General features: G+C 54.5%; 1 protein-coding gene across 11 annotated transcripts in view; it reads left to right on the plus strand.

Annotated features, from left to right (window-relative positions):
* ATP2B2 (ATPase plasma membrane Ca2+ transporting 2) overlaps positions 1–21,843 on the plus strand; it is a 289,183-nt gene that overhangs the window by 208,144 nt on the left and 59,196 nt on the right. For 6 of the 11 annotated variants that reach the window (XM_029916061.1, XM_029916062.1, XM_029916063.1 and 3 more), the window contains 5 exons: positions 1,393–1,650; positions 2,641–2,766; positions 15,554–15,679; positions 17,316–17,348; positions 18,444–18,503. In XM_029916061.1, the coding sequence (XP_029771921.1) occupies positions 1,393–1,650; positions 2,641–2,766; positions 15,554–15,679; positions 17,316–17,348; positions 18,444–18,503 (603 nt within the window). The remainder of the gene's footprint in view (positions 1–1,392; positions 1,651–2,640; positions 2,767–15,553; positions 15,680–17,315; positions 17,349–18,443; positions 18,504–21,843) is intronic. The other 5 variants (XM_029916069.1, XM_029916070.1, XM_029916065.1 and 2 more) reach the window with 2 other exon arrangements.

A 21,843-nucleotide genomic window follows, 5' to 3' on the forward strand; every position in this document is an offset into this window, starting at 1 on the left:
GGCCAGCGCATGTCAGAAGAAGCCACTGGGCTCAGGGACAAGAGGCAGGCCAGGTCCAGATTCCAGGCCTGGATGCAAACCCCAGATCTGCTGTGTGACCCCTGGTGAGTTGCCACCCCTCTCTGAACCACTTCTCTTGGTCAGGTTGAGAATTAAAGTGAAGGCTCGGCACGAGTGACTTGCGAATGGTCCAGTCCCTGGCCCTGCCACCTGGAAAGGGAAGCTCTCTGAGCTTTCCGGGAACAGAGAGCTGGATGGTACCTGAGGTTACTTTCCATGGAGAGGGCTGTTTGCCACCTCCTGGGGGGAAAAGGGCCTGGGCTAGTCCTGGCTGTGGCACCCACCTTGGCCGTCCCCTCACCTCTGTCCCCTTTCCTCGACTGTAAATGGAGGTAATAACTCTCCCTCTCTGGGTCCTTATGGCCACACAGGAGGCAGGGTGCACCAAGGGGCTTGGAAAGACCTAGCATCTAGAACCAGATGGGCAGAACCTGAGGCCTTTGTATAAGATAGGTCTGCTCTTTCCTTTTTCTGCTCACACGGTGGGCCTGGCAGGCCTCTAGCAGTCTGGGGACCCAGACTGGGAGGTTCACCATGCAACAGGGTATAGGACGCACAGTCCCTGTGGGACAGGTGAGCAGCCCACAGCCTGGAGGGGTGCGTGCTTGCTGTGTACTGGGGACTCAAATCCCGCCAGAGCTGCCAAACCGCTGTGCACTCAGCTCTATCTGGGGCACTCACCTTCCTCTCCTGGAATCTGGAAGGAGGTCCCGGTGACTCCCGTTTTACAGCAGAGGACAGTGCAGCTCAGAGAGGACAGTGAGTTTCCCAGGGTCACACAGGGGCGGTGGCAGAGTAGAACTAGCTCTTTGGAGGCCGGGCCTGGCACCATGATTCCTGTCCCCCCACCCCCTGCTGTCCGGGGACGTGCCTCACAGCTGCTGGAAGAAGGGAAGGAAAGCACGTCAACAAAACTGCACTCTAGACCCTGATCAACAACCTTCGTCCTGTTACGTCCTCACTTTCTCTCTTTTCTCATGAATGAGGCCTGTCCTCTGTGCTGGGTCTGTGCTGGGACCACCATGGGCCCAACCTCATGGAAGTGCAACCCTCACGAGAGGTCTCCCAGATAAAGAGTATCCACCCCTTTGTACCGATCTGAAAGCAGAGGTTCAAAGAGATGGAGTCGTGTGTCCCAGATTCCACCCCTAGAACCAAGAGAGGAAACTGAAGGGCTCACCACCCAGGTACACTGAATCATGATCACGTTGGATCATGTTCATCTGATTCTCAATGTTTTTTACTTGGCAGAGCTGGGATTTGAACCCAGGCCCCTGAAGCCCCTCCTGCCTGGCTGACCCCACCCTGCCTACTTCCTTCTGCCCTCTGCAGGATGTGCGACGGCCCAGGGAGGGGCAGAGGATGAAGGGGAGGCGGAGGCCGGCTGGATCGAGGGGGCGGCCATCCTCCTCTCTGTCATCTGCGTGGTCCTGGTCACGGCCTTCAATGACTGGAGCAAAGAGAAGCAGTTCCGGGGCCTGCAGAGTCGAATTGAGCAGGAGCAGAAGTTCACCGTGGTTCGGGCTGGCCAGGTGGTCCAGATCCCTGTGGCCGAGATTGTGGTTGGGGACATCGCCCAGGTCAAATATGGTAAGCATCCCCACCACAGAGCCAGGTGCTAGAGCTAGAGTCCAGGCAGAGGTGGGACAGGACTGCAGACCCAGAGATCTGGCCCAGGGCAGAGGGATGGTTCCTGAAGGCTAATCCCAAGGTAGGATGTCTTCTGAGATCCTTTGGGAGGTAGAAGTCTCCTTCCTGGAGGAGGTAGGATTCCAAAATCCATATAAAGTCAGAAATGGCCGATATATGGCCCACGTGCTACCACTCTCGAAACCTCCACCTATAGCAGACATTACTAATCAATCCCAGCTCAAAGCCTAGATAGAGAAGCTGTCTCAGTAGTCCAAGGACCACTGACACTCAGAATGCGTTTATGAGATGAAATCCATTTCCCATCTCTAATTGGGCTGTGGATGGATGGTTGCTGGGCTAAAGAGTGTGCGGTAGGGAGTGGACCTGGATGGGCAGACATTCTAGGTCTGTGATACTGCCATGGAGAAAGTGGTCAGGCTGGCTGGCACCGAAGAGACTATAGATGAGATATGTCCTGGGTAAGTAGAGGCAGAAGATGGGGAAGAGATTGGAGTGCCATCTTCACTCCACTTTAGGGAGCTTGGTTTCCTCTGATAATGGCCTGTCTTAGGGTCTCCTTAGTCTAGCCAAGACAGACACGTTCCTTCTGAAAGAATTTCCCAAACCATAGTTGAGACCAGAGAATGAATCATTGAGAAAACTGGACCCTAAATCCACACTGGGCGAGGAGGAAGAGTTTATAAACAGAAGTACAAGCCCCCTCGAGCTCAGCCTCAGCCCTCCAGGCCTTGTGCCGTTCACCTTGGCCCCAGTCATCAGCTGCCTGTTGGCCTGTGATGGGTGCCATCTTGGTTCCAACACCCTGGGAGCTCTAGGCAGCGGGTCCCCAGCAGTGAACTGGATCTTGCAATCACATCTTAAAGGAATGTTCTAAGACCCTTCAGGCACCTGAGACCCTGCTGATTCGATTGCCTTTCCTGCCACCAGGTGACCTCCTCCCTGCCGATGGCCTCTTCATCCAGGGCAATGACCTCAAAATCGATGAAAGCTCCCTGACAGGAGAGTCTGACCAGGTGCGCAAGTCCGTGGACAAGGACCCCATGCTGCTGTCAGGTGAGATGTGGCCCAACGGTGGGCTCACTCCCATTGCCAGTTCCTGGCTCTATGCTGAGGGGGACACCCGTGTCCCCTTCGCGAGGCTAGAAGTTCTCAGAGACTTTGTTCCTTGAGTTTAGATCTCCAGCCAGCTCAGCCCCAAATGACACCTCCCTCCCTTTCCCCCAACACACGTCCTTTGAGCCTCCTGTGCACTCAGCTTCAGACCCTGGGGATAGTGCAGGAAATAAAACAGACCAAGAATCCGTGCCTTCATAGGATGTACTTTCTAGAGACTTGGTCTTCTGAAAAGTCAAACACCAGAGGCTGTTCCTATCAGGGATAGGGAAGGATCAATCGGGTGACAATTATTTGGGACACCTGCCGTGTGCCAGGCACTGGGCTGGGTACTGGGGACACAGCAATGAGTGAGGCTGCCGAGGTCGCTGCCCTGAGAAGCTTGCGGCGTAGTGAGAAGACCCGGACATTGTGAAATCTCCAGAAGGTGGTAGGTCTATGCTGAGAATAAAGCCGAGCAATGGAAGGCAGGCGGCTGCAGAGGGGAGGGGGGCCGTGTGTGAGTTGAGGTGTGAGTGATGTGGGAGAGCTGGCCTTGTGACTGTTTGGAGGAAAGTGTATGAGGCAGAGGGAACAAGTACAAAGGTCCTGAGGCAGGAGGAAATTGAGCAAAATGGCCAGGGTGGAGGGCCTCGACGCCAGCTCTCAAGGCCATGGTCAGGAGCCAGTTTGGAAATTTTCTAAGTGTAATGAAGATCCTCTGAAATAGTTGTAAGCACTGAACTAGTCACATTCGCATTTGTAAAACCTCAGTTTAGCTGCTGCAGGGGGCAAGAGAGGAGGTAGAATGACCTTGCAGAGGTGAGGCACCTGCCAGATGAGACCCTCCCTTAATGGGGACAAAGGGCCTCATTGCCCTACGCTGCTCAGGAAACATCCTCTGAGCAGCTGCTCTGGGCCAGGCCTGGGGCTGGGCACTGGGCCACCCCCGTGATGGTTCAGAGCCTCTCCAGACCGTGAGAGTCCCCAGCCAATGCAGGAAGGGGGGGCGTCGCAGGCGGGGGGGGGGGGACAGACCACAAACAGCTCATTCCACAGTAGAGGAGTGAGAAGATGCGAGAAAGCCAAGAAAAGAAGCACTCAAAGTGGAATTGAGCTGAGTTTTAAAGGGCGAGGAGGAGCTTGCCAAGCAGAATTGTAGAGAAAGGGCTTCATGCAGAGGCAAATGTGTGCAAAGACACAGAGGTCCGAAGGAATACGGATGTCCTAGAACACATCGAGGAAGTTCAACAGGTCTGCAGGATTGGGTGGTAGAAAGGAGTGAGAATCGGAGCTGCAGTATTTATTTATCCAGAACTTATGTAACCAAAATGTATCAGATAGCTACTGGGTGCCGCTGGTTGGTGGCACAAATAAGGTCTCTACCTTCCTGGAGCTTAGAATCTAGCAAAAAGGAACAGACAGTAAAGGAACAGGCAAGCAAATATATAAGGTAAATTGAAATATTCAGATGACATGATACCATTGTAATGAAATAGAGACTCTGAGGAAAGGGACAGGAATCTTTTTGGTCAGGGAAGGCCTGTCTGAGGAGGTTTCCTGTGAGCTGAAATCAGCACAATGATAAGAAGAAGCACTCCAGGTAGAGGGACATCAAGTGCAAAGGGGACTAAGGGATCATAGAAAGCCTTGAATGCCTTCTTGGAACTTAGGGCCACATGAGGGCTCAGTAAATGGTCATGGCCCTGAGATTCTGGTTCTGACCTCTGAGCTGACGTGGTTGACGGAGAGGCAATCCTCCTTGGGAGAAGTGGCCTGGTGGGTCATCAGGATCAGCAGAAGTCAGATGGAGGCAGCGGGCCTGAATAGATGGGTGATGAAGGTTCCAGACTGCTTGGAGAAGGGAGAGGAGGCTAAAGAGAGAACATGTTCAGAATCACTGGCTCGATGCATCACAGACCAGTCAAGGAGATGGGCGCAGATGCAGGGAGTCAAAGCCAAGTCGAGTTAGCCAGCCCAAGTCAAACCAACTGTTTTGGCCTTTATCTGTCCATCTAGCTGGAAACCCAGGTAAATAGTATAGGCCCTGGGCTTCCGGAGGTCACAAGACAGCAGCCCAGGTCTCCTGGGACATTCCTGTGAGCAAGATAGAGCAGGATGTGCCAGAGGCCAGGAGATTTTGGTGGGTTTGTGCTCACTGGTGGGTTGCTGGTAATCCCATGGGAGGTTTCTGGGGGCCTTCGCTGGAGCTCTGTCCTCTGTCAGCATGGAAGGTGGGACCGGCAGCTTTGCAGAGACCATGAGTGCAGGGAGGTTGGCAAAAAGAAAGCAAGAGTCAGGACCCATCAAGATCGCCAGAGCACAGGCTGAGCTGGACTGAAGAAAATGACCCTTGACCGTGAACCACAGTGCTGACGTTTGGAAACACACGTGCATGGGGCTCGGAGGGGCGGGTGGCTTCGCCCAGGCTCTGGGAATGGGACGGGTGAGAACAGGGTGTAGGCAGTCCTACAGAAAGCGGTCTAACTGGAAAGAGAATTCTGTAACAGAACCATTCTGGGACAAAAGAGGCTGTCTGGCAGGTAGTGAGTTGCTCATCGCTGATTGTGTGTGAGCACGGCCCGGCCAGGCTGTGGAGTGTTGAGGATGTTGTAGAGTTGACCCAAGCATGAATGGGCATGGCATTCAATACCCTCTCAGGCATGAGAGTCACGGATTATGACACCCATCCTCACCTGCTACAGATGTGCCTTGCTTTTTTCCCTCTGCCCACCCCTGCTGAAGCTGCTCCCGCCTCCTAGATGGCCCTCTCCCTTCCTGGTTACCCATTTAACTCCTGTTCATATGCTCATGTTCCACCTCCTCCCAGAAACCTTCTCTGCCCATCACTGCCCATGGGCAATGATCCCCATACAGCACGGCACCCACACACATTTCAGCCCATGACACCCACCCTGTGCTTGGCCCATTCAAGCACAGCCCCATCATGATGCCTGAGTCTCTCACTGTGCAAACCATCTCAGATAAGGTAAAGAGTAAAATTCTTCCAGTCCTGCCTCCCAGAGAGATCTAATGGTGTCCCTTGTATGGGCCCTGTCCGTCCTTGGCCATATGCCAATAAACAGAAGCCACCACCATTGTGATGCACTTGTACATGGACCCTCTCTCCCAGAGAGAGCCAGGAGCCCTGAGCGTGAGGCTACCAGGAGGTCATGCCCAGCCCCATCCCTGGGTTTGCACGGCACAGGGGCTCAAGCAGGGTCTGCCAGAGAGAGGAGAGAGGCTGGGGCTATTGTAGAAAACGCTGGGCGGGGCTGGACTGAGCCAGATCTGGGCTTTGGAACAAAATCATGGTGTGGCCATGGGCCATGTTGCTCCGCTTCTCTTGACCCAGGATGACAGTAGGGATGTCCTGGTGTGTGATGTGGGTGAAGCCCCTACCTGGCCCAGGGCTAGCTGAGGGATGCCCACACTGGGTTGCTTCCCTTCCCTGTTCCTCAGATGGAGCCTAGACTTGGGAGTGAAACAGGTCTGCATTCAAATCCCCACTGTTCTCATTTGCTGAGAGACCCTGGACAAGCTTCTTACCCTTTCCGAACCTCTACTTCCTCGCTTATGAGATGGGTGGACCCCAGCTCCTGAGGTTGTGTCAGTGTCCATTTCGCCCACTCTTCTCTCATCTTGAATACTCCTCCTCCCCCCTCTCTGAGCTCTCCTCCCCCCCTTCAGCCTGCATGAGCCCGCCTCCCCCAGGAGGTTGTCCTGGATTGTTCTGAACTCTGCAGAGGTGCCATTTGGATGCTCATTTTGTGCATGGACAGACACCTCAGACACTTGCCCTATGCTGGGAGACCTTGTTGGGCCTTCCAGTCGAATGACCCCTGGGGAGGACAGAGGGACCTGGCTGGGGGCACCTGCAGGGTCCTCACGGCAGCTCAGAAACCCCCTCATGGCATCTGGCCCAGTCGCTCACCCTAGAGGAAGGCGAGAGACTCTCTGGTGCTGGGTCAGCTGGCCCCGCCGTGCCCAGCCTGTGCCCCTGGACATGTCTGCCCACCTACCTGTGCCCCAGTGTCGGTGTCTGTGCAGTGGGGGAATCGGCGGAGGCCTCCCCCCGCCTACCCCACAGGGCTGTTGTGGGGACCACACGCACGGATGGATGTGACTGCCCTATGCAAACGGTACAGGCGGGAGGTGCTGCCCGGTGTGGAACAAGCACAGGGTTTGGAGGCAGGACACACAGGTCCCAGACCTCTGTCAGCTCCAGCTATGACCTCTGCCCCTCAGGTCCTCAGTCTCCCCATCTGACAAATGGGGACAGACCAGCCTTCAGAAAGACTCAGAGGTCCCCACTGCTCAGGGCACAAAGAAAATCCAGTAAAGGTCTGGAGCTCGCGTCCCCCAAGATGGACAGGCAGACACAGGCTCGTGACTGAGGCATCTTCAGGTCGAGGTCACAGGGTCCCACCTCCATGGGAGCCAGCAGGGAGAGCATGGACGCCACACCAGGAGCATGACCACTTCTCCCTGCTGCCGCAGGAGCATCCCCACTCTGGGTGGTCCCAGCGTCCTCTGTACAAGGGGACTTGGAAATCCAGTTTTCATGTGCAACCTCCCAGTGTTTATTGGCAAGGAAGTCCCATTTCTTAAAAGCCTGTGTATGTGATCAAGCAACACATGGGTGAGCCCTGGAGTATGAACTCTGACCCGGGCCTTTTTTGTTTTGTTTTGCACTTTAAGCTAGTTTTCCAACTTTCAGAAAAGTGGCAATACTCATACAAAGAATACCTGAGTGCCCTTCCTTCGGAGTCCGCTGTTGTTACCATTTTGCCCCATTTGTTCTCAGGAGCCTCATTCGGTCATGTAATGGCCCGTTGGCCCCTTCACACTTTATGTGTATCTCCTTTTTTTTTTTTTAACATTTATTTATTTTTGAGAGAGACAGAGACAGAGTGCAAGTAGGGTAGGGGCAGAGAGAAAAGGAGACACAGAATCCAAAGCAGGCTCCGGGCTCTGAGCTGTCAGCACAGAGCCCAACACGGGGCTCAAACCTAGGAACCATGAGATCATGACCTGAGCCAAAGTCGGACACTTAACTGCCTGAGCCCCCCAGGCGCCCACTTTGTGTGTATCTCCTAAGGAAAGAATGTTCTCACACGTAACCACAGCTAGCAGTTCCAGATATCCACTATTGATGTGATACCGCTAACTGATATTCTATACGTAGTCACGTCTGTCCACAGTCCCCATGGCATCCTCCCGGCTGGGACCCGGTGCAGGCCCTGTGAGGTGTCCAGATGTCAGGCCCCTTCTGCCTCCTTTGACACAGCAGCTTCCTTTCATGGAAGCCCAGTGGTCTCTAATGCCCCTGAGTCATGAATCCGTGTGAGGGTCCCCTGGAAGCAGTGATCCATCTGATGAGAAATAAATACCCAGACTTGCGTTTGCAGCCTTCCAGGAGATTCGCTGATCCCTAGAGAACTGCAGTCTGGTCTGGATTTGCCCTTGGAGACGCTGAGGCCCAGAGCAGGAGTGTAAAGTGCCACAGAAGGCAGGGCCAGAGCGAGACCCCAGCCCTTCAGCCTCCCGGCCCCGAAGTCCTCCTGCAGCCTCTATGCACAGGCTCACCTCTGAGGACACTATGGCTTTATGACCCAGAAGCAAGGCCTGTTCGAGACATTTATAGTAAATTCCACTGGGAAACCAGCAATTAGGCACCATCTATGTGGCAGGGAAAGGGCAGGAGCCAGGGGGAGGGGGTGGGGGGGGTGGCCCCAGAAGCAATAGGGCTCAGCTCCAGCCAGGCCCATTGGCTCAGCCTCCTGCAAGCCCCGCCCCCCACCTTCACCCTCACTCCACCCCCACCCGGAGCCAGAGGGTTAACAGCACGAAGTTGCATGGGACCTCGGCAGACCCTCTCAGGCCTGCTGCCCGCCCTGCCCGCCAAGCGGAAGGCCAGGCACAGAGAGCCGGACCTGCCGCCACTGCCGCCGCTTCCAGGGAGCCTAGGACGACACCGTGACTGCAGGAAGTCCCAGTCTGCTGCTCGGCCCGCGCTCTCTCCATTACACTACCCTGCCTCTTCTCCATGAGAGGCAGCGGGGTGTAGTGGATAGAGCACGGGTTCAAGTCCCGGCTCCACCGCTCACAGCTGTGTGACCCTGGGCCATCACTCCACCTCTCTGAGCCAGAGAGGCCATGGGGAGGGGAGGGGCTCGGGGGTGTGCTTACTCCAAAACCTACCTCACAGGGCTGTTGTGAGGAGGACAGGCTTGTGGGCTCTGAAATGCTTTGCAAACTGTCTTGTGCTCTGCGAGCACGTGTTATTACTGTTATTAACTGTGTTGATAACAATAATGATGAAGGAGCTGCTCCTAGACTGGGAATCGCATTGGCTTTGCTTGGAGCTTGTGCCTGGAGGCAGATAAAAATTCCCAGAAGTGGCCTTTACCCTCTCTTCATATCTCTACCCCCAGAAAGAGACCTTTTAGGAGGTAAGACCTCTCCCCTCTCCTGTCCAGACAGAGGCCTGGGAAGTTGAAGCCAGGAGAGCAAGGAGCCCTTGGTTTGAGCCCCAGCCTGTGCCTCATGTACTGTGCAACCTCAGTCAGCCATTTGCCATCTCTGGGTACAGAAGCCTCACTCTGTAAAACTAGGTCCCTCTGGCTCTGCCACTGGTGGCTCAGGGCACCCCACTTGCCATTGCCTAAGGCTCTGGGCCCAAGATGGCCGACATCTGGACCAGGCATAGTGGGGACCGTCTCCTGCTGCCCAGAGCCAGTCAGAAGCTAAGATGGCCTTTGAGCCAGCAGCTGGGAAGGTTCTAGCCCACTGTCTGCCGCCAGGTCAAAGGCCGTCACAGAGCTCCTGTGTGGGGAAGACATACAGGTTCAGGTTGGACAGGACAGGCCCTCTGGTGGGCAGAACACCCAGCGTCCCCTGGGCGTGAGCTCCTTTCTCTGTCATGGATAGATGGCCGCCGGGCGGCTGACACATCTCCCCCTCTGTTCTCCTGCGTCCACTTCACTCCTAAGAGTGGTCCTGAACAGCTCGGCTCTGCAGGCCTTCCTGGCAAGGTGGAAAGACCTGGCAGGACACCCCCAGTCTCCCCCAGCCCTGCCCCCAGGCTGAATGCAGGATGACCCCCCTGGGCTCTTTGCCCATCTGTGAAATGGGGGTGATGATGGTCACTCGTGGGGTGATCCTGATGGCCGAGTGGAAAAAGCAGCTCAGACAGTAGTTGGCGCAAAGGAACTGCTCACTAATTATTAATTCTCTCCCTCTCTCCCCGGAAATGCTTCCAGTGGCTTCCCCTTGACACCCGGCAGAGACCCAGCTCTGCAGCGCTCTCTCCGCTCAGGTCATTGCGCCAACCAGCTTCTCTCCTGCTCCTCCCTTCTTGACCCTGAGCTGCTATCACACTGTGGTCCCTCTCCATCTTTGCCTGGGCTGTGCCCGCCCCCCCCCCCCTCCGGCCCTGCCAGTCCCCAAGGCCCTGGGTCTCTGTTGTCTTGTGTTGTTATGGATCCGTGTTCCTGTCTGGCCCCCTCACCCTGGCTAGACTGTGAGCTCCTGGAGGGCAAGGACCTCAGTTTGGACCTCAGACCCTGGAAGAGAGCTGGCATTCTACCACATCTGTCCATCAAGGAAACGAGTGCGGCCTGCGTAGGAAATGCCCCATGTGGTCAGTCTGTCTGCACAAGCCTCTACTGGCCCCGCCCAAACCAATATCCAAACTCCCAAGACACGGCCTTTGAATGGAGGCTGCCCTACGCCACCCAGGTGTGGCCCTTGTCTCTCCGGGAGCCTGGGTGCCCAGACTTCATCACTCAGAGGTGATGACCTAACATAGATCACCCATTTTACAGAGGACAGACCAAGGGCCAGAGGGGAGAGGGCTGGCCTCGGGTCACACAGGAAATCAGAAGTAGACACCAGACTGGGCCCCAGGTCCCACCTGCTCCTGAGCCCAGGCTCTCTCTCTTTACCCACTGCCCCGTGTTTGTGTATTCTGTAGGCTCCGTGAGACCTACAGGAGGCGGACGCTACAGGATAATACCAGAGGAACGCGGACCGTGAGGTCCTGGTGCGGGGCTCAGCCAGGACCCCCAAACCCGAAGCATTCTCACCTCCGCCCTTCCCCAGAGACCCTGCAGTTTTCCTATAAGAGTTAGTTGACTTTGACTCACATTCCTGTGGTCCCATTAGAGCTGTGCCCTTGGGGTTAAGCACTGCCCTTTGCAGGGTGTTCTGGAGCTGGGGTGTGATAGCTGAAGGGGGTGACATGGTCCATTCAATTTCTCCTCTGGTAGGAGGGGCAGCCAGCCTCTGGGAGGGTAGAGGGATGGCCCAGTGAGGTGTGGGGATGAGTGCTAGGCAGGGATAAATCTGACCTTTGGCAAAACCATAAAGATGGCTTATGAAGGGTGTGGAGATTCTCCTTTATAAATGTAATACACACCCACCATGGAAACTGCAAAGCAAGGAGGCAGCAGTAAGAAAGGGGGTGGAGTTTCAGCTGGGCTCTGCCAAGAGGAGACTTGCACTCAGAACTGACTTCAAGGAGGTCCCAGCCTTGCTGGGGAGCCAGCCAGGCCTGGCAGCGCCCCCAGGGGAAACTGCAGGTGGGGGGCAGTTCAGAGAGAAAAAGTCCCCTTGTCAGAGAAGGCCACCTGACGGGAGCATTCATCCTGAGTCTGGAGGAGGAGGTTTTGGACCAGAGGAGGGAGAAGGGGCCTCAGGGAGTGGGAACTGTGAGCAAAGGTGGGGGGCTGGACGCAAATTCCCGGTCAGCTGCACTCTCCCAGGACAGAGACCCAGGGCAGGAATGGGTGGTCAAGGGTCAAAAGCAGGCTGCGGTCTCAACCAAAGCATGCTGAGAGGTATTAGGACTTCGGAGATGTGACCAAGGTGTCTGGGCTGGGGGACAGTGGTTAGAGCCATGGCGGGGGGCGGGGGGGGGCACTCGTGGGACACAGTGGGAGGGAGGAGCAGGGCGGGGGTGGCTGACGCCCCCAGCTCTCCTGGCCCATCTAATGCTGGGGCCTGGAGGACCAGGCTGAGGCTCATCTGAAGCTGAGCAGGCGTGTGCTGCACCTCCACCCCGGATCCCCACGTCCTGTGTTGTGGCCGGAGGCTGCCTCCTTGGCTTCCTCCTCTCTACCTCCCGAGGCAGAGCCGCCAGCTCCCTGCTGTGAGGGGAGTGACTAGATTAGAAGGTGATTTGGGGTCTGATTATCTTGGGTGGAAATTGGCCCCCTGTGTAATTTTCCTCCTGCTTAGGGCTGGGGAGGTGGGGACCCGCCTCCTCATTACCACCCAGGCAGAGAAACTTTTTCAGAATATATTGGAGACCAGGGTGTGAGGGCCTGGCTTCCTGGGGTGGGGCTGGTAGGTGACAGAGAGGATCAGCTCAGAGAGAGGGAAGAGTTCAAATCCCGGCTCTGCCCCCACCAGCCAGTGACTCTGGGCGAGCCAGTTCTCCTTGAGCCTCAGTTTCCTCCTCTGTAAACTGAGGGCCAGCATGAAGACTGATGAGATGATGGTGTGTGGAAGGTTTCACTCGATGCCTCGCACACATAGGTGTCCTACAGAGGTCAGCACTGGCCACGGCCACTGCCGTCTGCGCTCTGAAGCAGTACACTGCGTTCCTCCCTCACCTCGAAGGACCTGGTGACCCCACCCCCACGTCCCAGGCTACCAGCGTCCTGTCAGTGGGCCCTGGTTCTCCCAGTCTGTGCCTCTTGGGCGAGTCAATGGGCCCCAGAGTCTGCCTGGGCTGCTTGGCCTGCAGTCCGTGTCCACGCTCACGCTGAGGTCCCACTGTGTGCTGCCCAGAGATGAAAGAGCACCCCATCCTCATGTCCTGGGAATGAACAAGCACCGTGTGGGCTCTGTTACAGCTCACTGGGCTTCATGCCCCCTCTGGGAGCCTTCATGACTTGGCTTATCCATGCTTGGTTAGACAGACTGACCTTTACCTGCCATGAAGAAACTCACTGGACAGTGTCCATCTGTCAGCCTGTAAAGCACCTTGAGATCATGAGATCTTAGAGGGCAAGAGGCTAGAACACAGACATACACACGTGTACAAATGGGTGCACCCACAGACACACTGGCACGTGCACACACACAATCTCAGGATATCGCTCAGATCCTAGAACAAAAAAGAAGGAGCGGGTGAAACCTTTTGAAAAGGGAAAATAGATTCCTTTCTTGGGGAATGTGCTTTGGGGTACAGTTCTGAGTTTGTGGACCTAAACTTCAGGTCTGAAGCAAACCAGAAAACTAAGAGACAAGTCACCCTGCAAACAGGGAGAAGTGGCCAGCAGTCTGGAAGGAACAGAAGGAAAAAAACGCTAAAACGCAGAACTGAGTTGAAGAAGCAACTTATCCAGCCCTTTTAGCATCCGGGTCAGTATCCAGGCCATCGAGGCTCAGCCCCGTCTGGTTCTTACTGTGCGGCCTGCCCATGGCCTGAGACGCCTCGGGCTAGGCATGAAGGCTCCCCTCTCTGGATATATATGCTGCATTGAAGAGAGCTTTCTTCCCGGGGTACTAAAGATTTAAATTTAAAAAAATACAGGTGCCCAAAAGTCCAAACTTCACTTATCTAGATTCTTTACTAAACAGAGGGGCCAGTGGCAGGACGGAGGGTGCCTCCTCACCTGTCCCTGGAACCTTCCGCAGGTGACCCCACACAGGCTCTGCCGCTCAACTCTGTTTGTGAGTGACCTGCTGTGAAACCTCCTGGGACACAGTGACATGTACCCAGCACCAGCCTGAGGATGCAGGGCTGGCTTTGCCGCATCTCCTCCACGGTGGCCATCTACTTTCCCAGGCTGGGTCTGAGCCGCCCTCCCTGGACTCCCCTTGTTTCCCCACTGAGGTCACGGCCAGCCTCAGTGGGTTTAGTTTTTTGTTTTTCCAATTTTTTTTATCATGGTAAAATATACATAACATGAAATTGACCATTTTCTTTAAAAAATTTTTTTAATGTTTATTTATTTTTGAGAGACAGAGAGAGACAGAGCATGAGAGAGGGAGTGCAGAGAAAGAGGGAGACACAGAATCTGAAGCAGGCTCCAGACTCTGAGCTGTCAGCACAGAACCTGATGCAGGGCTTGAACCCACGAACTGTGAGATCATAATCTGAGCTGAAGTCGGACCTTCAACTGACTGAGCCACCCAAGCGTCCCTGAAACTTACCATTTTAACCGTTGCTAAGTATGTAGGTCAGTGGCATTTCATCCGTTCACACTGCTGTGTACCCATTACCACCCATCTGCACAGCTCTTCCTACTACAAAACTGAACCTCTAGAGCCATTGAGCAGGAACACCCCGCCACTAGTCCCCTCCTCTGGCCCCTGGCAGTCACCACTCCATGGTCTCTGTCTCTGTGAATGGGGGTGCTCTGAGGAGCTGCCGTCACGGAGCCCACCGCCAACGTCCTGTGACCAGTGTATTTCACCGAGCATAATGTCCTCATCCGTGTTGTAGCCTGGGTCAGAATCTCCTTCCGTGTGAAGGCCAGACAATACTCCACCATATGTACACAGCACACTTTTCAGCAGATTTACCTTTGCATCTTATCCTCCCTCTGGCACAGACTCCCTGGATGACCCTGGGACATGCCGCTGTCCAACCCCGTACGGTGGAGGGGCCTGCACAACGGCAGCAGCACGACTCTCTTGGGGTGCTCTCTCTTCCTCTCTCTGCCTCCTCTCTCAAAAATAAACAGACTTAAAAAATTTTTTATTTAACCCAGTTTGAAAATACTAAAATTCTGCAAACGGGGTCCTTAACCTTTCTTTCACCGAGGAGCCTAGGGAAGTCTGGTGTCTTCCGGAACCAGCCCTGCTCAGAATAAAGCTTTAAAATGCATAAAATAGGGGCACCCGGGTGGCTCCATTGGGTAAGTGCCTAACTTCGGCTCAGGTTATGATCTCGCAGTTTGTGAGTTCAAGCCTTGCGTTGGGCTCTGGGCTGATGGCTTGGCATCTGGAACCTGCTTCAGATTGTTTCCCTCTCTCTCTACCCCTCCCCCGGTTTGCGCTCTGTCTCTCTCAAAAATGAACATCAAAACAAATTTTTAAAATGCATAAAATAGAATACGTTGGATCACAAAGGAAGCTGATTTTACTCAAATAATTAAAATAATAAAAAATAACAATGATAATAATAAACGTGTGATAGAGTGACGTACGCGCTTCTTGTTGGCACACTGATCACAAGACCCGGCGGTCAGTCTGACAGTGGCCTTCCTCATAAAATCAGGATGAGTGTCAGTGATTGCAGCAACTATAAAGTCGTGACGGAGAACGTGTGATATTTGTAACACATGTAATGGCGTCGTGGGTGACTAACACTCCCAGGGTCTGTCACCTATGTCATAGTGGGTAGAAATGCTAAGTTTCAGTGAGACAGCTGTGAAAATCAAGTTGGCACTGTCTTCTCATGCAAGCCCACAGAGCCCTGAGTTCTTTCCCAGGTCGTTGGGAGGGAGTAGCCCCCATGTGAAGCAGTCCCTTGTAGGACAGGGTGGGGAGGTGGCTCTCCAGGAGAAGGTACTAGATGCTGGCCTGAGCACTGAGGTGTAGCAGTGTGTGAGTCCCAGGCCCGTGACAGCTCTGTCCCTAGGGCATAGTTTGAACCCTAATCATGGCCAGTACCCCAGGACCTTGGCAGGCAGAGCCAGGAGCTTCCTGGGACCCAGTTCCTTCCACTCTTTTGGGGAGGGGGCTTGGGCTCATGCAACGGTAACTTGGCTTTCGTCGCCTTCCCCAGGGACCCACGTGATGGAGGGCTCTGGACGGATGGTAGTGACCGCGGTGGGTGTGAATTCTCAGACTGGCATCATCTTCACCCTGCTTGGGGCTGGCGGTGAGGAGGAAGAGAAGAAAGACAAGAAAGGTAAGCGCAACTCCCTCACAGACCAGGAGAGGAGCTCTTCAGGTCACTTTTTTTTTTTTTTTTTTTTTTTTTTTGTCGTTCATTCATTCACTCAACAAAACAGTTACTGAGTGGCTTTTATGTCCATGCCCTGTGCCAACAGCCGTCTCCTGCATCCTTGAGGCCCTGCTCAGGCCAGGAGGGCTCTGTCTGTTCCATCGCCAGGGTCTTGTCCCCGTCTCTTGTCTGTCTGGTCGTGTCGTGAGGAGCCTCTCGCCAGGCCAGGCCCCCGGCGCTGAGCACTTTGTTGAGTCTCCAGCCTTGAGCGTGACCAGGTCCCATCATCAGCCCTGATACAGAGTAGAAAGCCCCACCTGCGCTCACTCCTGCCATGTTCTCAGCTCCACAGAGCAGAGCTGCCAACACACCAGCACTGACTCGGCCCAGAGGCTGGCAGAGGAGATTCTGGGCAAGGTGGCCAAACATGTGGCTCCCTCCTCTGTTCCCCCAGGGCCGCCACCTTTCCTGGGTTCTGGCTCCTCTGCCGCCTTGGAAATAAGATTCCTACTCCCTGGGCTCCCCCTCAGCGAAGCAGGCTGGTCGTCTGGGCTGCAAGTGCCCCTCAGAGGAGAAGGAGGGGCACGCAGAAGACACTAGAAGCCCAGTCCCCTCAGGCCAACACAGCCAGCTCCGTACCCAACACCTAAACTCAGTCTCAGGGACTGTCCCCTCTCGAATCTCCAATCTTTTGTCCTGACTCCTTCCCCAAGCTCCAGAAGAGGGTCCATAACACCCAGGCCCTCTGAGGTCCAGGGGAAGAAGGTGAGGGTGCAGATGGCCTCTGCTCAAGTTTTAGGGACAGCCTTGCTACCCCCAACTCTCCACGGCCCACCAGGCCCAGAGCCTGGGTCATAACCAGGATGCTGGTTCCCAAGGGGAATACCATAGTTTCTAGAAGGGTCTCCCTAGGATTGTGGCAGCCCCAGCAACAGGAACAGTGGAGCTAAGCTGTAATGTGAGAAACCCAGAGGTGGGAGTGAACCTGTCCCAGGAGACAGCTGAGGTGGACCCTGAGGACACAGAGGGTGTCAGGACAGGGTTCACACAGTGACGTAGAAGCTGGGGCCAGCTGGGGCCCCAGGGTGAACATGGTGGGGCAGATATGGGCAGAGGGCAGGGGATGACAGGATGATACAGGCTTTGCCCCTTTTCCTGGCCTCACTGGGTCCTGGGTAAGGGGGGAGAAGCCTCCCCAGGCCAGACCATGTTCTCAAAGATTTCATTTGGAGGACGAGCTTCTCCCACCTGACGCACAGGTCAGAGCCCTTCACTGAGCACACACCTATGCCCCAGTGAGACGGGAGTGTCCGTGTGGAGGGATGATGTGGGACGCAGGAGGACGGGCAGAGGAAGATCTGGGGCAGTCCAGCCTCCCGAGCCCCCGCGCGCAGCCCGGCCAGGCCTGGGCCCCCTCCACATTCCCGTTTCATCACCTCCACCAGGGTCATTGCTCAGCGCCTTCCAGCCGTGGGTCCCGTCCCAGGATGACTCCAGGTGGCGGCCACGTGTGCGTGTGTGCGTGTGTGTGCGCGTGCGCGCACAGGTGAGGCTGGATGTGCTTCTCCTTCATTAACATGTCTCAAAAATCATCACACAGGTGTGAAGAAGGGGGATGGCCTTCAGCTACCAGGTACAGTAAGACACCCGTCAGGGTAGAGGGGGCGTTTAGAAATAGCAGCAGCCTTTGACTGAGCCCTGGCCCCAAGCCACCAGCTCACGTCCGGAGGAGGCTCCCTGACTCACTGGACCCTCCATGGGGGGGAACCAGCACCCCACTCTGCCGATCTGCCACCCGAGGCACACCCAGCCCGCAGCCCTACACACTGCATGCGGTGCCCTGCTCAGCACCCTGTGGGCCCGAGGCCCTGCTCTTCTGCGCACAGCCCACCGATCCCGTCCCAGCTCCCCTCCCTCAGCACATGCGCGCCCCCCCCCTGTCTCTTCCCTCTCCTGCCCCCTTCAGCCCACTTCCCCACCCCTAGAAAGAACAACCAGAGTGAATTTGACCATCTCGTCATTTTTAATTTCTAAACTAAGGAAAACTTGCTAGTACCTTCTCAGTCTCAGGCACAACGTGTGACATGCTTGATATCACCTAGGAAATGATGGGGCATCTCGTACGGGGGTGACCAAAGCAATCTTTTGAGGGCTGGTTAGGAAGGAGGAGGTGGCCACGGGCAGTGGCTCGAGTCAAGGGCTTGAATTCCGAGCCACCACCATGGCTGTTCCGTGTTCCATGGGGACTCGGTGATGGTGGTCATGGCAGACACCCAATCAGAGCGCCCACACTGCACCCATATTGGACGTTTTAAAATGACTTCTGGCTGTGGGTCTCTCTGTCCCTGACAGGCAGCCAGATGCCCTCTCACAGAAGCTCTTCTGATGGGGACCCGCCTGATTGGCATGACCAAGGGGTACATCGGTCCAGACTTGAGTACACCACAGTGCCATCCTACCCCAACACATTGATCATGTGCCATGCTTTATTTCAAAGACCCTCCATGTCTTTTACCCTGATTTTTATGGCATCTCTATGGGAACATTTCACCTCCACCCCCAAATTTGAGTTTCTTGATTTCCAACAGAGATTTTTCTTTTTTTTTTTAAGACTAGAGTCATGTTGTCTCCTACAAGTCGGTTCATGTCTTTATTGTTGTTGCTGTTCTGCATTGTTGCTTTTCTCCATTGTGACACACTGCATTTTCCATCCCTCCCACCCCCGCAGCGGCCGATGGTGCAGCAGACTCACATGCTGTAGATAGTGCAAATACCAGCCTAGTCAATGGTACGTCTCCCACAGCGAGCGCTGGGTCTCGGTTGGATGGGCGTCTCTCTCCCCCACCCCCAACTCTGGGCTTGCCTCTCCCTGTTCTGGACCGCACAGATCTTGGATGTGCATGGGCAGCTCTGGGGCAATCGTCCCCTCACGTGGGGCAGGCGCTTAAGAGAGAAGCCACCACCGGGGAGTCCGTCCCACACCCACTTGCGCTGCCAAAATGGCGCTCGCTCCTGGTGGGCCCTCCACCCCCAGTGGAGCCCAGAAGAGGGACGTAACCTTGGCTTCAGATTTGGCTCCCGAGAAGCAGCATCCCACCCGGCGTGGCCCTCTCCTAAGTACATTCCTGGCCCCAGCTTGGGGAAGAAGGCCTGGGGGCAGGACCTGGGCTGAAGCTGGCATCTGGGTCCCTAGTGAAGTCTCCAGTCCTCGGCTCGAAAATTCCCTCGAGGCAGGGGGACCCAGGCCAGGGTTCAGCTCCTTGGCCCCACCCCATAGCATGGCTGAGCCACTGATAAACATTTCTTCCTCTTCTCTTTCACGGAGTGGACGGGCAGGGGGCTCGCTTGGGCTCGGGCCTGGTTCTGTCCCTCGGACGTGGACTGGTGTTTCCTGCTGTTGCCTGTGCTGGAGCATTTGTCCTGAGTCTCTGCATTCTTCCGGGCCCCCTCGGGGGTGAGGGGTGGTGGTGGGGGGCTGCCACTTTCCATGGGGTCTGCATTTTAAAACCCCCTTACCCACAGGCATGAAGCAATTCCATTCACTGGCCTCCAAGCCTTTAGAGGGTTTCTTATTTCTATACCCTCTCATTTCTTCAGAGTGAGGAGGCTTCTGTTTGCTCAGATAGCTCCCCTGTCCCCAAATTAGGTAGCATCATAGTCACGCAGGCTAAGAGCTGCAGGGCTCGATCATAAAACCATCTGGGAAGGGAATCGAAGGGAAGGGAAAAGCCATTCCTGCAGCATCACTGAGTACCAGACACTGGGCCGTGGGTTTCTCATCCCCTACACCATTTACTCCTCACCACTCCTGGACCACCTTGAGACCTTATCCTACCTCATGCTCCATCCCCTCCCCCAGACCTCTGGCTGAGCACCTGCATTCAAAATGACCAATGATGGAAGCACCTAGGAGATGTCAGGGGCCAAGCAAGACACTGGGGCAAACCATGCCTTGCCAAGAAGGGCTAATTCGGGTGTGGGTCTATTTCAGGCAGAGGAGGAGAAAGGAGAACAGCTTGGGGGTGTGGGAGGTGTCATGCGTCACGGAGGAGTGGCGAAGGATGACAGGGAGAACCGATATAGGCAGACCCAGGCGGGGAGAGAAGGAAATGGGAGGTGGTGTTCTGCTTCCCCCAGAGCAGTGAGCCTGCTGGGCTCGGTGAACACAGAGACTACCTTTGGGCTGGTCAGTCCCAAAAAAGCAATTTCGCTTCCAAACTGTAACAGGAAACTCTCAAATATCCTGAGGAAAATTACAGGAAAGATGGGGAACTTGACCACCCACTGTACACCAGGCACTTTGCAAACATTTCATGCTCACGGCCTCATTTGATCCTCATGATAACGCTATGATACAGAGTTTATTGTGCCCACTTTAAAGATGGGGAGACTGAGGCTCAGGGAGATCAAGACACTAGCCCAAGGTCACAGAACTAGAAAGTGGCAGGACTGGCATTTGAACCCAGGCCTGCTGGCTCTAAAGTGTGTGCTCCTCTTCCTGACCCAGGATTTCCTGAAGGAGCGTGACTTGTAAACTTTACAGGGACAAGGTGGCCAGTTAGCTCAGTTGGTTAGAGCGTGGTGCTAATAACTTTACAGGGACATGAATAGGTCTTGTCTCCAAGGAAAGGATCCTGTGGTCAAAGGTGTTTAAGAACCATTGGACAGAATTGGTCTCTTCCTCACTGCAGGACTTCTCAGAACTTTGAATATGCTGGTGTATAGTGGAAAGTTAGCCAGGGAGGGCTTCCCAGGGTTAATTTGGCTGCAGGACCTTTCCTGGCTGAATCTTATGGGATTGGTATGTCTCTGTAATATATTTTGGGAAATATACCCTAAGTCATTGCTACTCAAAATGTGATCAGAGGACCTGAAGCCTGGACCCCTCCTAGGAGCCTATTAGAAATGCAGAATCTCAGGTCCCAGCCCAGACCCACTGGATGAGAATGTGCATTCTAATAAGCTCTCCAGGCTCTAGGCCAGAGTGCATTAAAGGTTGAGAAGCGCTAGGCTGAGCCTTGGTCAATGAGAGAATTAACTGTTCCTCTCCTTCCTTCCTCTGAGCCAAATCAGGATGATTTGAGTGTAGAAAACACAGCCGCCTAGCAGTAATCCCCCTGACTCCACCCTCCAATCCCCCTCCCAACTGAAGGTTGGTGTATTCCATTCATCTTAGAGGCATTATGGAGGCATTATGATTGTTATTTTATTATTTCTTTTCCATTTATTAATAATATCACTATGTAATACATCACATATAATCATAATTAGTAAATACATCATGCTGAACCCCAGACATTCACAGGACACAGTGTGTGCTTTTCACAAGCTTCACCTCAATTGAAATTGTCACATTCCACGGAGGAAGAAACGGAGGCACAGGCAAGAGAAAGGGCACCTCCCAGTTCACCAAGTTAGTGCTCAGTCTCCCCAAAGCTTGTTTATCAGGCCACCTCACCAGGAACCCTCCACACTCATGCTTCTCACACGCACGTCCCTAGCGATGCATGAAGAGAACAGATCTGTTGATCAAAACTGTGTCTGGCATCTGATGCAGAAAGGCCTCTAAGTCACCACGCCAGTCCCCGTCCCAGCCCCCTGAAACCCAGCCCACCCGCCAGTTGCACGTGGAGTCAGATCTCACTGCCCCTCCTTGTTCTGGGGACAGCCGAGCCCCAGTTTGGCTGAGGAGAGCCCCAAATAAGTCCCTTGCTTCTGAGAAAGCAGGCCATCTGCACCAAAGCACCCCCAGAACACCTCTCCCTCCCTCGAACATATGCATTGGTGATTATTTTTCTAGCCACGTGATCACTATGGAAATAAAAGAGGAAATTGCTAGCTTGGTTAATGGGCACGCACATGGGCTATTGCATCTGATAATATGCAATGCAAATAAAGGCCCCTTTGTGTCTTGGAAAATCAAGTATCAAAGAGGAGTCCTCCAGTGCCCTTTAGCCCAGTTAGTAGAATTATTTTTGAAAATAAAAATAATTGTTGTAGTTCATTCCTGTTTGCTCTAAAAAGGCTTCTTTTTTTTGTTTTGTTTTTAACCCAGCAAAAAGACCTTTACAGTAGAGCAACAAGGCCCTTCTTTTTCAACCCAAGGGTGGGTCGCTGACCCTTTGCTC

Source organism: Suricata suricatta, chromosome 12, assembly GCF_006229205.1.
Source record: "Suricata suricatta isolate VVHF042 chromosome 12, meerkat_22Aug2017_6uvM2_HiC, whole genome shotgun sequence".
NCBI classification, from domain to species: Eukaryota; Metazoa; Chordata; class Mammalia; order Carnivora; family Herpestidae; genus Suricata; species Suricata suricatta.